The sequence below is a fragment of the Tiliqua scincoides genome, chromosome 6 (assembly GCF_035046505.1).
Source record: "Tiliqua scincoides isolate rTilSci1 chromosome 6, rTilSci1.hap2, whole genome shotgun sequence".
Classification (NCBI taxonomy): domain Eukaryota; kingdom Metazoa; phylum Chordata; class Lepidosauria; order Squamata; family Scincidae; genus Tiliqua; species Tiliqua scincoides.
The window spans coordinates 16,838,560-16,859,464 of record NC_089826.1 but is presented as its reverse complement, the minus strand read 5'-3'; the positions used below and the strand labels follow the sequence as shown (position 1 = coordinate 16,859,464).

Here is a 20,905-nt window from a genome sequence, read left to right as displayed (position 1 = left end):
CAGAGGGAGCCTAATATTAATAGATGATCTCTCTTAATATAACAGATGAAGGTCGGTTTGGGATATGCAAAGATTCAAAGTAGATTTGTGTGTTCTGTCATTCTTTACTTGAAATTGTGGTAATTAAAATACAGAAATTAGTTCAAATGCAAGAATTTAAAATTCTCATATTTTGAAGTTAAATATTTGATTTTTTAAAAATTCAAGTTAATTTCAGCTCTAGAGCCAAAAGCTGCACCACAAATACAATTAGAATTAGCATGTGTGTTTCTAAGTTGATGGATTTTGCAAATACTTGGCAAGGGGGAAAAAATCTATGCATTAACACAACACTCGTGGATTCTTTCCTTCCCATGAGCAACTATGGAGAATTCCTGAACTTGCCAAGGATAATTTTTCAGAGCTTTCCACTCAATCCACAATTTTAATCTTAAATTGTAATCTTGGTTACACCTGAGGAAGTTACTAGGCGCTTTTTTCACTTGCTTGAGATGAAACTTGCTTAAGAAAAAACTGAGTTACCATGATGGAGACAGAGCCTTTATCATACTTAGCTTTAGGCACGTTTACGTAAACTCCAAAATAATATTTGATTAATTGCAAAACGTTAAGTAATGAAATGTGAGGAAACCCTCAGTCACTGGGACCTTTATTCCTAGTTAAAGCAACTCACCCAAAATATTTTCATGCCTCATCAGGACAGTCTGATAGATTTCTGTCTCTCTGAACCAACTGGCTTCCTCTGTGGTAAAGAACACTTTGACAGCCACTTTTTCTCCTCGCCACTTCCCCATCCAGACCTCTCCATAGCGACCTTTACCAATCTGTTTCACCATTTGAATCTGCTTTGCTATAGTCCTTTGCACCTGTTGAATACAAAGCTGCAATATTAGGATAGGTACTGTCTGCAATGAACACCCCTTAAATCTATAGCTCCTCTTCAAGTTTTAGAGCCATCATCAGGGACTGGAAATTACCAGCAGAAGGAGCCTAATGTTACTAGATGATCTCTCAGAATAAAACAGGCTGAGGTCAATTTGGGATACGCTACCTGTCCAGTGTTCTATGCACTGCATATTCAACATAAGTCACACTGATTGCAATAGAACATACATCCAGTTTGGTTAATGCGATTAATATACAGGAAAAATCACCCTTATGTTATTGTTGTCGTTATTTACAAGATTTATACCCCACAAAACTATGAAAGCAGCTTACATAGACAGCAATAAAAACAACAATTACCAATCTGAAAAACAAGAAAAATATCATACAAGCTTCAGCCATTGCAAAATCAAGATAAGAGAGATCTAAAAGCCATTTCAAACAGGAAGGTCTTCAGTGGAGTAAACTAGTCTAATATCTCTTTGGAGACATTCCACAGACCAGAGAGATGTCCACCTCTCTAGTTGAGGCCTGCCCAATTTCTGTTAGTGGCAAGTCAGAGAGAAGAGCTTCTCCTGCTAATCTGACAAATTTGGGGGGCTAATATGGGAGTAGGCAGTCCTTAAGACAACCTGGTCCCAGACCCAACCAACACATTAATAGGAAGCATACTGACAACCAGCATAGCTGAAACAGAATACACACCATGCAGCCCCTCCCAGCAAGTACACTGGCTGCCACATTCTGGACTAACTAAAGCAGGGATATCAAACATTTGGCTCACAGAAGCCCTTCATCTGGTCTGTGTCAAAACTGGGCTTTCCCTATCTTGAAAATATGATCAAGATTTGCATATTTTCTCTCCTGTAATTTGCAGCTGAGTTACTAGGTGAGAACGAAATGCTTATTTCTTCTCATTACCTGCTTAATGTGCTTATTTCTGGTCATCACTTCTGGCCCTCAGCAGGTGCCATGAATGCTATCCAGCCCATTGTATTAAATGAGTTTGATATCCTGAACAAAGCTTCTGAACCATTTCAAGTGTTGTGGTTGTTTATAAAAGTGTTTCATCTTCCAAGTAGCATGGCTCTTACAGGCCATAGCCTTGACTATAGAAAGCCCTCTGGAAAACCCCTCTCCTTTGCCCATGAGGCAAAGCCCTCAAAGGAGGCAGGGGGAGAAAAGTATGAAGAAAGAGGAGAAGAAAAAATGTAAAGAAAAACATTGAGGTAAAGACTTCAGATGGTTAGCTTCCTGCCTTAGTAGAAGCAAGGCAGACTGAGGGGCAGGATGTCCTCTACAGCAGGACAGACAATGCTTTGGACTGGTTCTTCAGTCCATTGATGGAGAGGACATCTCCTGAAGTGTCAGGAATGCCCCCCCTTCCACTCCCCAGAACAGGAATTCTCATGCAAAAAAATTTCTGTTTTTGAGTCTTGACTAGAGTTATAAGAACAACAGTATCAAGGGTTCATATTGTAGTAGCAGTGCATTATTAGCACTGGTTGAAGCAAGCAGGCAGGATAAGCTGGGACAGAACTGCCTGGTTCACACACGTTTATTGTTCATGCTTCATGTGAGAAGTCCAGAAACATGGCACAGAATGGAACAATTCCAAAAAGGCTCTGCTGGTAATGATACCACCTCATAGCCTGGCCCCTAATCACCCCCCCCCCAATTGCCAAGAACCCCAATTACATTTTTCTTTTAAGGATCAGATGCCATTATTTTGAACTGCACCTGAAAATAAGCCACAAAGCTTATTTAAATAAGCCACAAGTTTGCCGCACTGTGGCACCAAAGGCTACTGAAAAAACTCCACAGTCAGGGAATTAGAGGACAGGTCCTCTCGTGGATTGAGAACTGGTTGGGGGCCAGGAAGCAGAGAGTGGGTGTCAATGGGCAATTTTCACAATGGAGAGAGGTGAAAAGCGGTGTGCCCCAAGGATCTGTCCTGGGACCGGTGCTTTTCAACCTCTTCATAAATGACCTGGAGACAGGGTTGAGCAGTGAGGTGGCTAAGTTTGCAGACGACACCAAACTTTTCCGAGTGGTAAAGACCAGAAGTGATTGTGAGGAGCTCCAGAAGGATCTCTCCAGACTGGCAGAATGGGCAGCAAAATGGCAGATGCGCTTCAATGTCAGTAAGTGTAAAGTCATGCACATTGGGGCAAAAAATCAAAACTTTAGATATAGGCTGATGGGTTCTGAGCTGTCTGTGACAGATCAGGAGAGAGATCTTGGGGTGGTGGTGGACAGGTCGATGAAAGTGTCGACCCAATGTGCAGCGGCAGTGAAGAAGGCCAATTCTATGCTTGGGATCATTAGGAAGGGTATTGAGAACAAAACGGTTAGTATTATAATGCCGTTATACAAATCGATGGTAAGGCCACACCTGGAGTATTGTGTCCAGTTCTGGTCGCCGCATCTCAAAAAAGACATAGTGGAAATGGAAAAGGTGCAAAAGAGAGCGACTAAGATGATTACGGGGCTGGGGCACCTTCCTTATGAGGAAAGGCTACGGCGTTTGGGCCTCTTCAGCCTAGAAAAGAGACGCTTGAGGGGGGACATGATTGAGACATACAAAATTATGCAGGGGATGGACAAAGTGGATAGGGAGATGCTCTTTACACTCTCACATAACACCAGAACCAGGGGACATCCACTAAAATTGAGTGTTGGGCGGGTTAGGACAGACAAAAGAAAATATTTATTTACTCAGCGCGTGGTCGGTCTGTGGAACTCCTTGCCACAGGATGTGGTGCTGGCGTCTAGCCTAGACGCCTTTAAAAGGGGATTGGACGAGTTTCTGGAGGAAAAATCCATTATGGGGTACAAGCCATGATGTGTATGCACAACCTCCTGATTTTAGGAATGGGTTAAGTCAGAATGCCAGATGTAGGGGAGAGCACCAGGATGAGGTCTCTTGTTATCTGGTGTGCTCCCTGGGGCATTTGGTGGGCCGCTGTGAGATACAGGAAGCTGGACTAGATGGGCCTATGGCCTGATCCAGTGGGGCTGTTCTTATGTTCTTATGTTCTTATGTAGCGTGTTCCTGTGAACAAGAAATCCTAAGCGCATATCATCATTGTGTTTTCCCTAGCTGTTCCACCTCAAGCATGTAGACTGGATTATGTGCTACAATTTTAAAGAAATAAACATTTAGATAGCCTGATATCTTATGTTGAATCAATGTCTTTTCATGCTATTCTGCATTCAGGTGTGACTATCCTTTTCTAACACTATCAGCATATTCTTTGCATATTATCATGTTGAAGTAGTCTTTTCTTACCAGCAGAGGGAGCCCGGAACCACTTCCTGAACTCTGAGATTGTTCAATAAGGTCTTTCAAGGATTCTCCAGGTGGAATGTAAGTTTCGTCTTGCTCAAGTCCTATGCTGTAACGAGGTCTGCTTTCTTGCCTTTTATACCTGCAGTTTTATGTGAAAATAAACATGGATGACCCTTCCCCTGGGTAGTCAGAGACATTAGGAAAAATTACAATTTGTCTATTTAATTTCCCCACTTATGTGTTCAAGTTTCTAATGTGTTCAGATTTCTAAACTATTTTCTGCAACTACTTTCAATGAAAGTAGCACTTTGTTACTGTTCATTCCTGTGAACCTTTTCCTGACTCAATTCATTTCAATGAAATGTGCAGGAGCAAGGAAATTACAAACCCTACAGTATCTTACCTGTTCCTTAGTGCATAATGAAAGTAGAGATACTGAATGTGAAGGTTTTTTCCCCTGGCACTTTATGTGCAATCTGTTACTTTATTATAATGTCCTACAACATGACTAGCCTTCAGCTGGGGCCATACAATGGGCTGAGCCCTACTAAATGTGGATCATATCAACAGCATTACAGTCGTTTTAGTTGTTTCTTTTTTAAGATAAGGAGAAAAAAAGAATGAAGGATTTGCAGAAGACATGACTGTAAGTTAAATGGGACAGTTCAGGTGACTCAACAGCTAATGGTTTGTTGGGTCATGGGTAAGGTGCTACCTTACCCCTCCCCTTTCCTCCTGGTCTTGCATGCCCAGGAATCCTTATTAAATCAGATCGCTATATGTTGCCAAATCTATGGTTTAAAGACCAGGGTGTGAAAATGGGATTAGATCCCATTTTTGTATCTGATTTCTCAATGATAGTTATAGCATTGTGGTCCTGATAACTTGCAGAGCCATGATTTAACAAACAAGGATTGTTGTATCATGGTTCTTTGTAGGAACTGGAGACAGAAAGGAGCAGAGAGAGGAGCAAGCATGCAGGCTCAAGAGCTCTTTGCGGCCCCATTCCCACCAGAAGAAGGAAGGAAGGAAAGAAGGAAGGAAGCCAGTCTACTGAGACAGAGAAAGATATAGATGATTACTAATTAAAATTGAGTCTGATGCTAGAATTATAGCTGGGTCCTAAGTCTGCAAGTTTGGCCTGCTGCCCTACAGTGTTTAAATTACTAAGTATATGTAAGTAGGGCCAACCTACTGTATTTTCAAAGTCCTTCCATACTCCAGGGACTAAAACTAACAGCCCAATACTCTGCCCAGGCAACGCTGCTCATGTTTGTGCTACCCAGATAATGGCTGTCGCAAATGTGCCATAAGGTATGTTGCAGCAGCCAAGAAGGGAAAGGCACTGGCAGGGAGGCAGTGCCAGTTGGTGCTGGGCCTCTGTGCTCTCAACAGGACACCAGGCACTCACAGGCCGTGAGTGCTCCGCCACTTGGTTAGAAGGTGTTCCTAGGAGGGGGAGAATGGGGAGAAGGTGAGGAGAGGGCAAAACTGGTTGGGGTGAGAGTGGCCCCTGGGTGGGACGAGGGCAGCAGTTCAGGCTGCCACCTAATCCTATCCTCCCTCCTGAGCCTCAGATCCCAATATGGGTCTCCTCAGTTCTGTGCCAGCTAAAGACGTCAAAAAACTCAATCTCAAAATTAGGTGTAAAGGTATTTGCCAATGAAGATAACAATTGTCACTATCTCTGTCTTAATATGTATACTAGTCAAAGTCCATTTTCATTTGCTTTTTTCCCCCAGCAGAAACCCAGCATGTGTGAAAGATGCTATGAAAACACACACTTGTTGATCTCAATATTACTGGACTACATATAGTTACCCTTCAATTGCACCGTCTCATGTTTTATAGGTACAGTTTATACTAACTGCAAGCAGAAACAATGGGAAAGTTACAAAGTTTTCAAACATACCTGAAGTAACAGAATATGATGATAAGCACCAGGAGTACACTACAGATAGTCACAGAAATCAGTAAGACCTTGTGGTGAATATTTCCCTCTGCAAAATCTCAAATTAAAAAACAAAACAAAACCGACACTTTAGCAGATAGACAAAGACCATATTTATTTAAACTATTTATAAAGGCTCCCACCCACCCCCACCCTGTATCCACAGGGGATTAGTTTCAGGGTCCCCGCAGATATGGGGGAACTCTGTCTCTGCGGCCCCTGCACCCGCTCACTACCCAACATCCATTAAAGGATCTTAGAAACTTCGCAGAGCAAAAATGATCTTCCTTATACAGGTTGCTATAAGCATTCAAGCTTATAGCCATTTTAAGGCAGACTGCCTCAGCCTGAATTGGAAAGACTTAACTGAGGTTAATAGGAAGTGGGAGGTTAACTGATTCCTGTTAATCTTGTGGATACTGGATTTGCAGGTACAGGGGTCCACCTGTATCTTAACTCTCCAATTACACTGGCTGAGTGATGGACACCTGCATTATGGGCAGCTGTGCCAGCTCTTTCATGGAAGCACAGTATGTCTTTTGTGGTGCTTTCAAACAGGCATGGTAGAGTCAACTGTTCTGAGGCATTTAAGTTCCAACTTCCATACAGACCTTTGGAATAGAACTAGTATGTATGTTGCCAACTTATGGTATAGGAGATTGCTCACTTTTTATGTTCTTAATAATGGTTGTAAGCTAAGAGAAGGATAAAAACAACCTAGAATATATTCAGTGGCAACTTCAAAGGAGTCTGCCTCAGCCTGTAATGGCTTGAGAATTAGAGAACTGGGGAAGTTTGTACTCTAAGTCCTGTATTTCCAGAATTTTTGCCATCATAACGGGGCTAAGATTCTGGGATACTATTCACGCTTACTGCACAATAGATGACTTTTTTCCTGTGCTTTTCTATAAATGACATGCCAATGCATTCTGCATGCTTCTGGTTGTTTTGAATCATGAAGAGCTCTTTCGGCATGACTATCTTGTACCCTGGCTCCAAGATAAAGATAAACAGACCATAAGCTTTGAGAACTCTATTCTTATTGATCTGTCCTGGAATAGAGCTATTGTATTTCAGGTTTCCCAGAGTGATGCGACAAGGAGATTCCTAGGGGACTCTTAGCTTTCGACTAGGCACTCTTATTTCCAAGCTCTAGTTTCTTCTTCTGCTTTGGCCCCCTTGCAGCTTGCTTCCAGTGTGATAAACAATTTATCTCTTGTTTGCATCAGGTTCAATGTTTTAACCTATTACCTGCTACTAGCACATTAGTAGCATCAACATTCAAGGCTGCTGTCACTTTTGAAATTCTGTTTGAAAGGAAACACTGGCGACTGGGAAAGCACTACAGTGCTGTATTGTCCCCAGGACAGCAGATTTGCACCTGAGCATCACTCCAAGTGAAGGGAACTTGAAAGTGAGAATCCATCAGGGACACTATTGTCCCTATGAAAAAATGGCTGCTACTGGGGACAAAGGAGACAGGGAAGAAATGTTGTACATCGTGGTAAATCAGACTTTGATTTCTGCTAGTCATTTCTCTCCAATGCATTCTGCTTGTAAGCATTTAAGTGTATTTATTATTAAGATAGTTATAAACTGCCTTTTGGTCCCAAGGCAGTTTACAACAAAGAATTTACACCCCCATCATCCACTACACAAAATCAAAATTTAAACAAGGAAAGCTAAGGAAGAGTGAGGCAATTATAAAATGGTGTTGCATGGTATCTGCCTTCAAACAGATAAGGAAGACATGTAGATGAGAGAGGAAAGGGTACTATACTCCTGAGACTGGTGGTTTGTGCATGGTAAAGAATCTCCAGTTTCACAGATCATGAGTAAATAAGTCACTTGAGACAGCAGCTCAAGTTTTTCTTTCTTCTTTTTTTAATTTCTGAAACCTGACAAAATGCTGACTACTGTGTTCAGTTTTGATCCTGCATATACATGAATCAGGACTTTCCATAACTCCATAAAAACCCAGGTAATGCTATCTGTGTAAAAGTCAGCTTCTGTATTTGTTAACATGTACAAGGATCTCCACTGAAAAATACAGGCAGTTTATACATGCTAACTAAACACACAGTGGTACAATCACTGGGATGATGTTTTGTGTGTGTCCCACTGAATGTGAGCTGCAGAAGGGCAGCTGTGATGTTCTCTGATGAAGCCTTCCCCCTTCATAGGACTGGCACAAAATTCTTGGTGGATTTTGTGCCCAATGATCTTCCCTAAATGCCAGTTTGCAATGACTACAAGGAGTCACAGAAGACAAGATGAAGACTCCACCCATGCTTAAGAATGCTTAAGAACCACGAACTGGCATGTTTAACTGTATGCTATTTCTCATATAACTACCCATGCTAAGCAAGCATTGGAAATCTGCAGAGTATTTGAAAAAGAATCACAGTGAACAACTTGGCACAACTCCTTTGATTTTACATGGTAATTCTGGTAGTACAAAACAAACAACCTGAGGCTTCACAGGCTCTGCATGAATGACAGCATTTGACACTGTCCAGCAATCGGCAAACATGTGTTTGCCTTTTAAGAAATGACAGGGTAGTAGTGTTCAGCAACTTACAGCCAGATGTCTTCAGTGAAGGAGACAATAGCTGATCGTGGAAGAAATAATAGAGAAGGTCCATAATAGAAGCTATGCATTGGAGGTTTTTCTGAATTGATTTGTGAAATGTTATGTTAAATATGTTCATTTGTTATGCTGTTTTATTTTGTTTCATTACTAATTGTCAATCATTGTGCTAATAAACTGAAGTTAAGGTTGGATCAGAATGAAAAGGAAAGCACAGCAGAACATTGCCTGCACCAAGACTCACAAGACTTCCAGACCGTTCTGCCTAGCAAGTCACTTTCAGTGTGATACTTTGGGGAAAGGTTCCACTAAGATTTGTTCCACTTGAAGGCAGCGTTTCAAAGGGATGGAACATTCCTGTCCAGGTCACAATCCATTGTGCAGGCCTCACACAAAATGGGGAGCTGAACAGTTTCATTTCATAGTGCTTTGGCACAGGATAACTTCCTAATACACTGTGCCCCTTTTTATCTTCCCCCAGGTTCAGAGTATTCATGTTTACTGCCTGAGGGCTGATAGCTGCGGACTGCACGCACTCCAAACTCCATCCATTCCCCAGTCATTACTGCCCAATTCATTCAATCACCAGTTATACAGGCAGGGAGCCAGACATGGTGGCACCAACACTTCTGCTTATAAGGGTGTTAAATCAGTAAAGATGGATTTCTCCTCTCATCTGCCTGCTGTCTGCTATTTCATTGGGATTTCCAGTAATTTTTTTATTGTTTAAAATGGCAATGTCATATTAGGATCTGATTATTTTTCCTGCTTCCTTAACTAGCAGACTGCCTGACTGGCACAGAAGCTGCTTGTTCTCATTTATTTTATCCACCGTGAGTGAGAAGGCTATTCAGAACAGTGACCAGTGAAGGCAGCTTAACTATTGTTGTGCTTTTCTCGAGCTTCCTGAGAACGAAGAGCCCTTCCTCTCCACCCCCGGTCTACTTAGCTCTAACTCCTCGGTCTGATATGTTCAACCTCTTCATTCCTTTCATATTTCAAAAATGACCCTCTCTTCCTAGCAGAGAAAAGCATTTTTAGAGAACAATATCCCTTCTCTTGCTAACATCACCTCTGCACTTGGGTTAATTTGTAGTTCAACCACCTCTGACCTACAGCTGGAGGACCTCCCTAGAACCCAGCTTCCCCTGAGACATGACCCTGGTCATAAGGCTGCTGCTGGATCAAACGTAAAGTTTATTCTATTTTTCAAATGCCAAGTGAAAGGTGGTTCAGTCAGGAAACTATCTTTAGAAATACAATTTCATAAAAAAAGAAAAATAGTAAAAATGACCATTTTTTAATCAACCGCCTTGAATTCAACTAGAAATGAGGCAAAATTACTTGCATTTTTTGTTAGCTGACCATTTATTTATGTAGTCTTTATGTGGACATCATTATGTGGCCAAGCTACACAGCACCTATCCAACTTTCCAGCACTGAGAGCCCAATCCTATCCAACTTTTCAGCACCAGTGCAGCTCCACTACAGTCCCAAAGTAAGGGAACAAATGTTCCCATACCTTGAGGAGGCCTCTGTGACTGCCTCCCCAACAATGGAAGCAGTGCATACCCCATTGGCACAACAGCACCGGCACTGGAAAATTGGATAGGATTGGGCCCTGACTCCGCTGTGCCAACGGGGCATGCACTGCATCCTGTGGTGAGGGGTCAGTCACAGAGGCCTCCTTAATGTAAGTGAACATTTGTTCCCTTACCTCATGGCTGCATTGCAGCTATATCGACACTGAAATGTTGGAGAGGATTAGGATTAGGATCGTCATGCCTGTATGATCCTCTATGGAGAAATGTAAGACCTTCTTTTACCTGATCCTTGATTTCAGTTCATATGAACTTGCCAGAAAACAAGTCAACTGACTGGGGATCTTAAGGCAGTGGCTGCTGCATTAGGCCTGGAACAGTCGTGCTCAATTTCTGGGGTTGGTGACATGCCTAAAGCATTACCCTAGGGCAGCGGTGTCCAAAGTTTTTGGCAGGAGGGCCACATCGTCTTTCTGACACTGTGTTGGGGGCCGGGGAAAAAAAAGAATTAATTTATATTTAAAATTTGAATAAATTTACATAAGTTGCATAAATGAATATATTAAAGATGAACTTATATGAATGAATGAAGGTCTTGCAATAGCTCAAGGCCTATAAAAGGCCTTGCACAAAGCAAGGCTGGCCTTTCCTTTGCTGTTGCTACTGCATCACAGACGTGAAACAAGAAGCAGTGGAGGGAGCCCTGATCCCACAGCTCACGTGAGAGGTTAAACAGTCACACTCACACTGAGAGCATTTGTGTCGGGCCAGTTTGGGCTCCAACAAATCTCATTGGAAATTGGGGGCTCCCTGAGGGCCGCATTGAGAGGCCTCAAGGGCCGCAAGTGGCCCCAGGGCCGGGGTTTGGGCACCCCTGCCCTAGGGCAATCAAAGTGGTCACCTATCAGAGCAAGCTTCTGTTACCATTTGGTAGCTCTGCCTTCTCTGTTGTCAAGATTTTGGTGCCCAGCGGTAGGCTTGGTTCAAGACTTCTATCACCAGATGTTCAAATGACTGAATCAAGCACAGGAGTCATGCCTGCAGCCTGTTGGGATGGGACTGTCAGGAGTCTGGGGAACTCCTACAGCCCAGCCTGAACCCGTTAAATTTTCTGGTAAAGGGACTCCCAGCACTGCAGGGAATGCTAGACCCCTGCTAATTGGGCAAGAAGACACCTTTTGAAGTGGCATCTTTTTTTACTTAGCAGGGAGAAAGCAACTGTCCCTCTTCACCCTAGCATGGAATCTTTTTTATCGGCCATTTGCTTGTCTGTCTTTTTCATCTTTTTAGACTGTAAGTACTTTTGAGGCAGGGTTATAAATAAATATAGTTTATTTTATTTATTTATTTATTTATAGTTATAAATATAGTTATTTTATTTTCTCTGTAAGCCACTTTGTGAACTTATTGTTGAAAAGCAGTATATATGTATCCTTAATAACAATGACGGCAAAAGGCAGAGTATAACTGGAACAATTGGTTGTCTGGTTTTACAAAGTACGTGGGCTTAATGTTACAGACTTAAATTTGGGAGGTCCCTGTCCAACCTCTTTAGCCCTTGTAAAGTCTCTGGACACAAACCATCAGTTTTATAATACGTCGGGCCTGCCTGAGTTCAATATGGTGACATGCCTTATTAGACTCTTTGCTTCAGTAGAACAAAAAAGACAGTAATTATACACAACCATGTCAGTCACCTTATTGTCTTTGCAAACCACAACACTAAGCAGAATTTTAAAAGGTGAGAAATCACATAACCCAAGTGTTTTCAGTGGAAAATATCTAGCTTAACGATATTGATAATTGCTATCCAGAAACTTGTAACTGGAACATAACTCTAGTTCTAACCTATTAATCAGCTAACAAACTAAAAACATATCTAAGTACTATGTTTTTGAGGATAAACAATGAAGACAATTTCTTTTGATTTGGTAGCTTCAATGAACTGCTTGGAAAGCCAGCTTAGAAACATTTTAAGTGAAATAAGTAAGAATTTATCTTTGGTAATGCCTGTTCTTGGTAGGGGATGGACATTCCATATAGATGGGTTAGTCCCTTGCGTAAGCACAAAGCAGGGTCAGTTGGAACTCATGACTCCACATACTGAGCTCCCAACTTCCCAGACAATTTGCCGAGCTACTGAGATCCAGCTCCTCTGTGATGGTCTTTCCCATTGGGCAGGTTTGGGGCTCCTCAGCACCCTAGAGACTTCTGTTTCTCCTATGTAGTGTTTTAATTACATAAGTGCTTCCAGCAATTGCGAACAGGAGCTTGCCATCACAAAAAACAAATTCCCTCCCCTCCCGCCCCTTGAAGGGCCCATCCCTATCTGCGGAAGCAAGCAGCAAAATTCTTCATTGTCTGCAAAAACTACAAATGGAGCCCATCCAACGGTGACCACTCTTGTTGCGAGGCAGGGCCAGTCTGGGAAGTCGGGAGCCCAGTGTGTGGAGTCATGAGTTCCAATTGCCCCTCCCTTGTGCTGACATGAGGGGCTAACCCACCTATATGGAATGCCATCCTCCATCAGGGAATGAAAGGTGCACAGAGAGCACCTATACTGCAGTATCATGGCTGGCACTGAAATCTTATTGTTAAGTTTTTGTTTTCAGAAAGACAAACAATGTGCAGATAAGAAACTAAGATTCTCTTCCATTACCTCTTTTTGTCAATGGTGGCAGTGTAGGGTGAAGATCTTTGTTACAGAAATCTTGATCTGTGCAGCATTCAATTAATCTTCTTGGATGGGACACTGGAGTATCCTGAAATAGATACAGTTTGGAATAGATTTATTGTAAACAGCTACGCTACAAACATGCCTAATTAACTGGAATAAAATGAGAAAAATGCATTGGAAATGCTGACACATTTTAGATGTGAAAAAGGATGGGTATGCAAAAGAACCACTACAGTTATACCCTACAACTCAAAGTTCTTATTTCTACCTCGATAATTTTTTTATCTTCTATAAGATGAAAGTCCTCAACTGCTTCTGCTCAACATGAAGCTATTTCCTTCCCTACTTTCCAGATCAATTAAGTGCATATAATAAGAAAATAAGAACAGCCCCACTGAATCAGGCCATAGGCCCATCTAGTCCAGCTTCCTGTATCTCACAGCGGCCCACCAAATGCCCCAGGGAGCACACCAAATAACAAGAGACCTCATCCTGGTGCCCTCCCTTGCATCTGGCCTTCTGACATAGCCCATTTCTAAAATCAGGAGGTTGCACATACACATCACGGCTTGTAACCCATAATAGATTTTTCCTCCAGAAACTTGTCCAATCCCCTTTTAAAGGCATCCAGGCCAGATGCCGTCACCATATCCAGTGGCAAGGAGTTCCACAGACTGACCACATGCTGAGTAAAGAAATATTTTCTTTAGTCTGTCCTACCCTCCCAACACTCAATTTAAGTGGATGTCCCCTGGTTCTGGTGTTATGTGAGAGTGTAAAGAGCATCTCTCTATCCACTTTATCCTTCCCATGCATAATTTTGTATGTCTCAATCATGTCCCCCCTGAGGCGCTTCTTTACTAGGCTGAAGAGGCCCAAACGCCATAGCCTTTCCTCATAAGGAAGGTGCCCCAGCCCAGTAATCATCTTAGTTGCTCTCTTTTGCACCTTTTCCATTTCCACTATGTCCTTTTTGAGATGTGGTGACCAGAACTGGATCAGGGCCACACAGAGAGTTGATGGTTGCTTCACAACTATAAACTGCTTCCAGTGTACACTTGCTAAAACTCAATTCTCTTTAGGACAGGTGACAAAACTTAAATTTGACAGTTGGGTTAATCTATCTCCAATCTACATATTATGCAGGAGATGGAAAAATAGAGAGATGGTCTTTTCCCTCTCACAACACCAGAACCACGGGACATCTGCTAAAAGTGAGTGTTGAGAGAGTTCGGAGAAAACAAAAGAAAACATTTATTTACTCAATGTGTAGTTAGTCTGTGGAACTCCTTGCCATGGATGTGGTGATGGTATCTGACTTAGATGCCTTTAAAAGACAACTGGACAAATTTCTGGAGGAAAAATCCATTATGGATTACAAGCCATGATGTATATGTGCAACCTCCTGATTTTAGAGGTGGGCTTCCTCTGAATGCCAGACGTAAGGGATGGCACCAGGATGCAGGTCTCTTGTGTGCTCTCTGAGGCATCTGGTGGCCTCAGATAAATAGGATAGGAATATAAATAGGATATAAATAAAATAAATAGGAATATAATTGGATAAGTTATTGAATATCTCTCATGATGAAAACACTCTGCATAAGGAAAATTAGCAAGCCAGAAAACTATTTTAAGTGAGCTTTCTCTCTGAATGTTAGCTTTCTATATGTAGAAAATCCATTTTATCTAATGAAGGAAAATTCAAATATGCTGACATCCTGAAACTCGATATTAGAAAATGCTTTTTCTGAATATGTACAGTGAGTGAAACATAGGAGAAGTTTTTAAAACAACAGGTAAGCAACATAAGAGCTATATCCAGCCCAGTAAATCATTAGCAACCAGAAAACCCTTTCCCCACTTTTGCCCCAAGAACCACCAATATGTTGCTGAATTGCCACATGGTGGCAATATGAGAAGAAAATTGGTGAGCCGGAAACAGTCTGCTGACCTTACCCTGATGATGCAGAATGTGGATGACCTATAGGTTACATGTCAACGTTCTATACACACCTGGGGAAACCTGATAGAAAAAACAACTATTCGCTCCAGCAAGTTTAAATAGTGGCTCACAGTTCAGTGCTGGGAAATGTCAGAAACAGATGGGAAAACAGCACACATGCTATCAGCTGAACATGTGTTAATGGCCATGAGCCAATCACACTGGACTTTTTTGCAGTCCAGTTGGTATACACATCCACTCATGGGAGAACTACCCATAAGGAAAAGAGTGGCAGAAGAAAATTCTTATAGATGGAGCAACATTCAGGGGTGAAAGTTGGGAGAATGCAAAGGATGCCTGTATCAGGCCCTTTTGGGCCATATTTTTAATTTTACTTTGGGTTTTAAAATTAAATATTTTAATTTATCTGAGTTCCTGAGATGGAATGAGATAGCATTAAATAAATAAAACAAGAAACATTATGTAAGTTTTTATAATATTTAACTTGGCAATCAGGAGCACTGCCTAAGCATATCAACTAAAGGGTCAATATTAGTTCTCTTGCAACCTAAGACCCAACCTAGCCTGTCTCACTGCACGCTTACAACCAAATCCCATCCTTGCCTTGTGATACCCCTTGCATCTCACACAACAGGAATACAGATTTTTGCTTGTCTGTCTGGAAGGGCCACTAGAAAAGACTACGAATATATTCACAGTTTGGCCCACATACTAGGTTTCCTACACATAGAAGAACGTTTCTTTGGAAAGAAATAGAGCACCTCATCTCCATTCCTGATTGTAGCTAGGCAAAAATTGAGCCAAGACAATTGAAAGACAAGATATTCTTACCCGGCACTGAAAGTCAGAGCCCTCTAACCCCAGGCAGCCTGCAGTGAGAGTCTGCCCTCCAGAATCTTCATCTTCGATCATAGCAAAACAATAGCCATCAGTTCTGAATGGAAAAGAAAAATAGATTTGTTTAGCTAGAAATTGTTTTAATTGTTCTTAAATTACAAATTCTACCTTGAAAGTGCTGCAATCATTAAATACTGTACATAGCACAAAAAATGTATTTAATTTCAGGGGCAAGCTACATGATAAGCTATTATTTGAGACAGTCATCTGTCTCCTCCCCCCAAGTGTTCTAGCACACTAAAATGGTTTGGAGGAAGATTGGAGGGGTTCTTGTGTCCCTCTGTCCATTGGAGCAGAAAGAAGCAGTGAAAAGGTCTTGCACTGCTCCTGCCTGCTTCAAAGCCCAGCATAATATGAGATTATTTGATGAGAAACTATTCTGGGCATTAGAGTAGGAACTAGAATAACTCATCTCCTGTTCCCACTGTCCTGAGTGCTACAATCAGAGTCTAACCACCAAGCTGTGTCTTACATACATTTTATCCAGGTCTTCCAAGTTCTGTTCACATTTCCCGTCCGTCCAGGCTGCAGAATGCCGCCCCCCCCCAAAGGATAACATGAGAGAACACTTGGCACCTCTGCATATACCGAGGACCTTAGAGAAGGTGAGTGGGGTACGCGCATACCTTAACTTTCATTGCTTTGATCTTTCAAATGCTTTTAATTATAATAAGTACATTTCAAATTCCGTCCACATCCTTTCCTCTTTCGTCCAATTTCATCCAACTTTCCACAACATCTGTTAATGTTCTTATGTTTATTTTCCCTCTATTTCTGTTTATTTAGACTTTGCATGCATTTGCATGTTATATTGTTATTCACATTTTTCACTGGCCAAAATTAATTTGCAAGCTGAATAAGTCTATGCTTTTGACGTTCATCCATTTTTTACTTTTATCCATGCTCTGGTCCTAACCAGATGAAAGTGCAAGGTATGCCTGTACTGACCTCTGGAGTATGCTGAAGCTTAGGCCTACTCTTAACCTCAGTGCACATAAGAGATTGTTCCGGAGTCCTCTGAAATAAGAAGAAAAGGCTCGCCAGAAGATCAATGTTACTCAGATGAGATTTGCATAAATTTGGTTAGATTGGAATTATATCATATACTAGGATTCAGCTGGATATAAATCAAATCAAACAAACAACATACGGGTTCAGAATAGCTAATCTTGTGTACAGTTAAACCAGGGGTGTTCAAAATTTTTGGCAGGAGGGCCACATCATCTCTCTGACACGTGTCGGGGCTGGGGGGGGGAAGAGTTAGTTTACATTTCAAATTTGAATATATTTACATAAATGAATACATTAGAGATGGAACTTATATGAATGAATGAAGGTCTTGCAATAGCTCATGGCCTATAAAAGGCCTTGCACAAAGCAAAGCCGTCCTTTCCTTTGCTGCCACTGCTGCATCACAGACATGAAACAGCAAGCAGTGGAGGGAGCCCTTGTCCCACATCTCACACAAGAGATCGAACAGTTGGACGTCACACTGAGAGTAGTTGCGTTGGGCCAGCGCAGGCTCCAGCAAGTCTCTGGAGAGCCAGAGCTCGTTGGAGACTGGGGGTTCTCAGGGGTCCGGATTGGGAGTCCTCGAGGGCCACAAATGGCCCCAGGGCCAGGGTTTGGGCACCCCTGAGTTAGACAATCAAGTTTCAATCTTTTTGCAGTTGATTCAGAAGGAAGTGCCACTGAATTCTGATAAGCATACATCCCTTACAGTCCTACAGCGTACATCCCTTACAGCCCTACAGTGTACAATAATGACTCACTTCTGAAGACTTCAAATATAAAGATTAACTGAAAATCCCAATACAATGTTAGTGTTAAATATTTTTATCATGCTAGTTACATTTGCAGAATGCCTATTTTCTGGGTTATTTATTTAAAAATGTGTGCTGCCTTCGCATGATAGAGCGGAAATCTATTTCTGAGCCCAGATAAGAAAACATTCTTTTTGGCTGTAATGCTATATACACCTATGTGGAAGTAAGCCCCACCGAACTCAGTGGGGCTTCCTTCTGAGTAGACATGCTTAGAATTGCAGTATTGTGTACCAGTGTTAATTTCTCTTTCAACTCTTATTTTCAGTCTGTTTTTACAACTAGCAAAACTAATATATGCTTATATCTCAGTGCAAGTGTGGGAAGACTTTCAGCTTATGGAATCTACTCTGCTTTTTCTATAACCCCAGAGGCACACCAAACTGAGTCATATATAAAATGGGGATGAGGGGACAGATTCAATTACCTTCTGAACCCATGAGGCATAGACTGGCATAGACCCATGTACTGCACAGACAATTACAGAGCTTCATCTGAATTATCAGACATCAGATATTCTAATTTAAGTGGGAGGGGAGAGTTTGTTTTTGCTACTACTGTAAAACAATTGAGAGGCAGAATCTGTTCCTAATTTGCTGCAAATGATCCAGTTATTGAAAGATGCCCCCAAACTGTCTTCCGACCTTCCTATAAGAGTGTTAATAATATGCCTTATGGTACAACAAGCTGTACCTCCATTTTCAATGTGGGGTACACTTGTAATGAATGTTTTAAAACAGTGTTTCTCAATGTTTGTCCTCGGCCATACCACTTTACATGGTCCACCTATTCAAAGTACCACCAGAAGTAAATGGTGATGTGTTTGGAGGCCAGGTTTGGGTTTGGAGGATGGGTTTGGAGGCCAGGTGCGATGTGACAAACACCAGTAAGAGTCTAAGGGTGGACAGGAGGGCATGAGAAGCATACTTTGAAGCACTACCCACTTAGCCAAGCCTCCTACCACTGTTTATTGCATTACATTCCTGGTGTCACTGACAGGTGACAGGTGTACAGAGATGTTCAGGTGTACAGTGTCACTGACAGGTGACAGGTGTACAGAGATGTTCAGGTGTACAGAGGTGTACAGGTGACAGGTGCACAGAGATGTTCATATCTAATATTAATATTAATATTAATATTAATAATAATACAGGTATTTATATACCGCCTTTCATGGTCTTCAGATTTCTCCTCAGACTTTATTTCAAGGCGGTTTACACAGGCAGGCTATACTAAATCCCTATAGGGATTTTTACAATTGACGAAGGTTCTGTCTTTCAAGAACTACAACATTTCAGATGGATCTTTTTATGATCTGGTATCACATTCTGGCCTCCAGTTTCCTCCCACGCAAGCTGACAATCGTTCATATCTCACTGGAAGGGCGGCCAAAGAGCAGATGGAAAAACTCGGCTTGTCAGCTGCTTCAAGGTCTCGCCGTTCATGGTGCCGGTGGCCTTGAACTGGCGACCTTCAGCTGTTATCTTCAGGCAAACGGAGGCTCTACCCTCTAGACCAGACCTCCTGCCCAGACCAGACCTCCTGCCAGTATCAACCAGTTCAATTTTACATACTATGTTTTTAAGTAATGATCAGCCTTAAGAAAACACAGGTCATGGTGAGGATGTGGACTCACCTCCCTGCATTACAATCTCTGCACATGAACTGGAGGTTGTCCATGACTTTGTGTACCTTGGCTCAACGATCTCCGACACTCTTTCTCTTGATACCAAGCTAAACAAACGCATTGGTAAAGCAGCTACCACGTTTTCCAGACTCACAAAGAGAGTCTGGTCCAACAAGAAGCTGACGGAACATACCAAGATCCAGGTCTACAGAGCTTTCGTCCTGAGTACACTTCTGTACTGCAGCGAGTCATGGACTCTTCGCTCACAACAGGAGAGGAAACTGAACGCTTTCCACATGCGCTGCCTCTGACGCATTCTCGGCATCACCTGGCAGGACAAAGTTCCTAACAACACAGTCCTGGAACGTGCTGGAATCCCTAGCATATATGCACTGCTGAAACAGAGACGCCTGCGTTGGCTCGGTCATGTCATGAGAATGGATGATGGCCAGATCCCAAAGGATCTCCTCTATGGAGAACTCGTGCAAGGAAAGCGCCCTACAGGTAGACCACAGCTGCGATACAGGGACATCTGCAAGAGGGATCTGAAGGCCTTAGGAGTGGACCTCAGCAAGTGGGAAACACTGGCCTCTGAGCTGCCTGCTTGGAGGCAGGCTGTGCAGCATGGCCTTTCCCAGTTTGAAGAGACACTTGGCCAACAGTCTGAGGCTAAGAGGCAAAGAAGGAAGGCCCATAGCCAGGGAGACAGACCAGGGACAGACTGTACTTGCTCCCAGTGTGGAAGCGATTGTCACTCCCGAATTGGCCTTTTCAGCCACACTAGATGCTGTTCCAGAACCATCTTTCAGAGCGCGATACCATAGTCTTTCGAGACTGAAGGTTGCCAACAACAAAAATAAGTTTTAAAAACAAAGTCAATGCTGCATATATTCCAACTGTCTACAACTTAATTTTTCAGAAGAAAAAACACACACTTTTTTTTTCTCCATGACTTCAAAATTGTTATAAATTTTATATCTCTGCCTCACTCACGTCATAACCAACAGTATCACAGATTCACCCAACCCACTTTACCACTTACACAAGGGACAACCTAGGAACACAACCACTGAACAAATACCACCTAGTTTTTTTCCTCTGTAAAATGCATGCTTTGAATTCAGAAGATTCCAGCTTCAATTCCAGGCATTCAGTTAAAAAAGAATCAGCTAGCACATAATGACCTCAGACCTCCATCTGAGAACCTAGAGAGCTACTGCCAACCACAGAAGGCGACACCCACAGAAGGCTGAAATGGACAAATGGTCTGAATCATATATAGCAGCTTCAAATGATAAATGGAAAAAAAAGTTGAACGTGCTCAGTCCTCCCATCAAAAATCACAGTATTTTTGAATCCTGCCCTGAAAACAGCAGCCTCGCTCATTCAGTAGGACTTTCTTCCAACAAAAATTTATAGACTGGACCAAGAATTACCAGAGTGGATCAATTATAATCAAATTTATTTAAATCATGATGTAAACCACAAAGAGAAAGTGTGGAGTTAAACTGGATTTCTAGCTTTCTAAAGTATGTATTTGCTGAATAAATATACAAGCTAATTGATTTCTATAAAACCAATACTTGCACCAAAATAGAGGCTTCATATGAACCAAGAGCACAATACCAAACCTCTGGTCATGCAGCCCATATGCCTTTT

General features: G+C 42.1%; 1 protein-coding gene across 1 annotated transcript in view; it reads right to left on the bottom strand.

Annotated features, from left to right (window-relative positions):
* Positions 1–20,905, bottom strand: part of BMPR1B (bone morphogenetic protein receptor type 1B) — a 133,372-nt gene that overhangs the window by 11,125 nt on the left and 101,342 nt on the right. The window contains exons 4-8 of the mRNA XM_066631767.1: positions 15,731–15,833; positions 12,919–13,021; positions 6,090–6,186; positions 4,178–4,316; positions 674–866 (exon numbers count right to left, since the gene is read on the bottom strand). Coding sequence (XP_066487864.1) covers positions 674–866; positions 4,178–4,316; positions 6,090–6,186; positions 12,919–13,021; positions 15,731–15,833 — 635 coding nt within the window. The remainder of the gene's footprint in view (positions 1–673; positions 867–4,177; positions 4,317–6,089; positions 6,187–12,918; positions 13,022–15,730; positions 15,834–20,905) is intronic.